This window comes from Arachis ipaensis, chromosome B03 (assembly GCF_000816755.2).
Source record: "Arachis ipaensis cultivar K30076 chromosome B03, Araip1.1, whole genome shotgun sequence".
Taxonomy (NCBI): domain Eukaryota; kingdom Viridiplantae; phylum Streptophyta; class Magnoliopsida; order Fabales; family Fabaceae; genus Arachis; species Arachis ipaensis.
The window spans coordinates 5,469,334-5,472,510 of NC_029787.2; the positions used below are offsets into that span (position 1 = coordinate 5,469,334).

The window sequence follows — 3,177 nt, forward strand, 5'->3', positions numbered from 1 at the left end:
TACATATAATATTATTATTAATAACAATGAAAAAAATAACATAAGAATAATATTTTTTTGGTTTTCCTATTCTTTGTATGCTCTATTGATCTATACAATACTTTTATGATAAACTTATAATAAAAACTTTGAGAAATATAATTATTTATATTACTCTTCTTATCCACTTAAGTTAGTGGAAGTCTCAGACAATTAAAATCTTTTCTTGAAATATGCTTTCATTTTTATGACAATTGCGTCAACATTTTTTAGACTTCCAAGTTTTATAGAACCTTAGTTTTATTTATTTTAATTTGCTTGCTTATTAGGTAGTTAGGTTTACAAAATAAAACTTAAAATTGTGATTGTTAGGATGCCTAAAGTCCTAAAAGCATTTATTTTTCGTGCCGGCCAAAATAAAACCCTTTTCGTATTGCAGTATGAAAAAAATAAATAAAGAAAATTTCAACCCTGCGCATAGTAGCAAAACTGAAATCAAAGTGCCCTAGTTGAGCTAGTTCGGTCTTGGCTGTCTCATATATATGTCTTGGCCTTCACAGGGAATTAGCTAGTCGAATTAAAATATACAATATAGGAACGTATTGTCGCACTCTCATAATTTTAAAAATTATCACAAAATTCAATAACGGAGGGTTATATTAAAATCTTTTTTATATTAAAAAAAATTAACTATAACACATGAGAGACACACACACAATATGTCATATATTGCTAATTTAAAAGGTCAATCAAGCATCTTATAATACATAATATTATTTATAATATCATTATGATATATAATATTTAAAGTGTGTTACATTTAAGTGTGGGGGAATCTTTGGGAGGAACTTTGGTAGAAAAGAAAAAAAAATATTTTGGGTATGCGTTGAAAGAAAAATTTTGAAAATAGGTGCACATTCATGTATCAATTTTCTTTAACCATATGCATTTGTCATAGAAAAAGAAAAAGAAAAAGAAAAAAATGAATGAAATGAGAAAAAATAAGATCGGACAAAAGTTATTCCAAAAAAAAAAAAAGAAAAAAATTGATTTAAGTCTCTCAAATTTTGCTCTTTCTTTTGAGCCTCATATTCCTATTATTTATCTCATTCTCTTTGATATTATACTTTATTTGATAGGAACATAATTTTTCTTTATATCTTAATCGAATTATTTAACCATTTTTGTTCCAATAAAAATTATATTCATACATTTGAAATCAGTTTTACATTTGATTTTAATTTGCTTATAAATTTTAATTATAAAACGTTAATTTGTGATAACATATCATAATATTAAAAACTAATCTGTTCTATATTTGAGAATAATTTGTATAGAATATGACATTAAATATTTTTATAAACATAATGTTAATTATGTTAAATAGTAATCATATGAGAATAATTTTCCAAAAAAAATGGAGACTTTCAAATTTCAATTAGCTTACAATTTTTGAATTTGACAAAAAAATGGTACTTACAAGGAATCCAAATAGTTAAATCAATCAAAATTTAAAATGTATATGATTAAGATAAGGTAATATACTTCAGTAGAATAGAAGTTCCACTTAATATTTGGTAGAAGATATCTTATAATTCAATAATGCTCTCAGAAAAATGTGATTGCTCTGACGAATTGAAGTACTTGAGACTCAATTGGAAGCAATGAATGTCTGAACCGTAACCAAAAAAAAAAAAAATTGATAATGAATTTTACTAGACTTGAATAAAAGACTAAAATTATTAGTGTATTATGTTAATTAAATGATGAATTCAATGCACTCTAACTTATGAGCGCTGTAAATCATTGACTATATGATGATGAGTCCAATAATGTCAAAGGCACATGCCTTATGCCTATGCATCTTGGGATTAACAAAGATGAGATAGACTTCTTTTAAGGCATCAAAGCACCCCTTATAAGTTTTGCACATACCTTATGCCTTGTGCTTACTGAATTTCTTTAAAAGAATCTTCACTTCAATATAATCTCCACTACAGCCTTATACATTTATCAATTAAAGATTCATGATAATGGCATCAAAGTACCGTTTGATTGTTATTCCACCACCCCTTCAAGGCCACATGACACCTATGCTTCAATTAGCCACCATCCTTCACTCCAAAGGCTTCTCCATCACCGTGGTACACACCAAATTTAATTCTCCTGACCCAACTAACCACCCTGATTTTACTTTTGTATCCTTCCATGACGGTTTATCCGATTCATACACCGTTTCTTCTAAGAACTTTATTCATATTTCTTCATACCTCAACACCAATTGTGTCACACCACTTAAGGAGATTTTGGTTAGGATCATTAAGGAAGAGAAAATTTCATGTGTTATCTATGATGGTTTAATGCACTTCATTGATTCTGTGGCTAGAGAACTCAACCTTCCTACCATGCTCTTCAGAACTACATGTGCTACTAATTATCTCTCTTACCATTGGTTACCTACGTTACAAAGAAACGGATATCTTCCCTTACAAGGTATTCAATTTATATATTATGTGAATGCATGCTTCTATGATAATTAAATTAAAGCTAGAGTTTGTTTATGTGTGTTCTAATTAATTGTGTTAAGAGTATATATCATCTTAATTAGCTCTTTGCTCCAACGAGAAATTCTTTCAAATTTTTGGAGTATATTTAATGAGTGTTTTAAAAGCAATTAATTCTTATTTTTAGTAGTTGGAAATTAATTATATATATCAAACAAAGATGAATAATTGTGTTATTTAAATTTTACATGTTCTAACATACAATAAAGACGTGTTTTACATGATAACTCAAACTTAAATAAAGACTATGTCATAGTATTGTTTTATGAGTTTTGCTATATTGTTTATTTAATATAAGAATATTTTATTTAAAATTAAAAAATTAAAAGTTTTATTTCAATTAACTTCAACAACAATTCCATTTAAGTGGACAATCAAAAAGTAACAAATTTAATATAGAGCTTAAAATTGTAATTTTTAAAATTTTAAATATGTAAAGTTGTTAGTTTATTTTTGTTGTGCCTTTTAGCAAAATTGAATACTAATGAGCCATATGGCAAAGTCAATATTGTACAACCGAAAGTAGAAAGTATGAGGCTACAGCTATTCACACGAAGTGGTAGCTATCAAAAAGGAAAACAAAATAGAAATATGTATCTATTTTTAGAATAATAATATGTGCATAATTTTAGAA

General features: G+C 26.8%; 2 protein-coding genes across 3 annotated transcripts in view; both read left to right on the plus strand.

The window, feature by feature from the left end:
• The window catches only part of LOC107629035, a 41,373-nt gene that overhangs the window by 31,417 nt on the left and 6,779 nt on the right, over positions 1-3,177 (plus strand). The gene's annotated exons all lie outside the window — the stretch shown is intronic.
• Positions 1,894-3,177, plus strand: part of LOC107629034 (UDP-glucose iridoid glucosyltransferase-like) — a 3,638-nt gene continuing 2,354 nt past the window's right edge. The window contains exon 1 of the mRNA XM_016331714.2: positions 1,894-2,472. Coding sequence (XP_016187200.1) covers positions 2,007-2,472 — 466 coding nt within the window. The 5' untranslated portion in view covers positions 1,894-2,006. The remainder of the gene's footprint in view (positions 2,473-3,177) is intronic.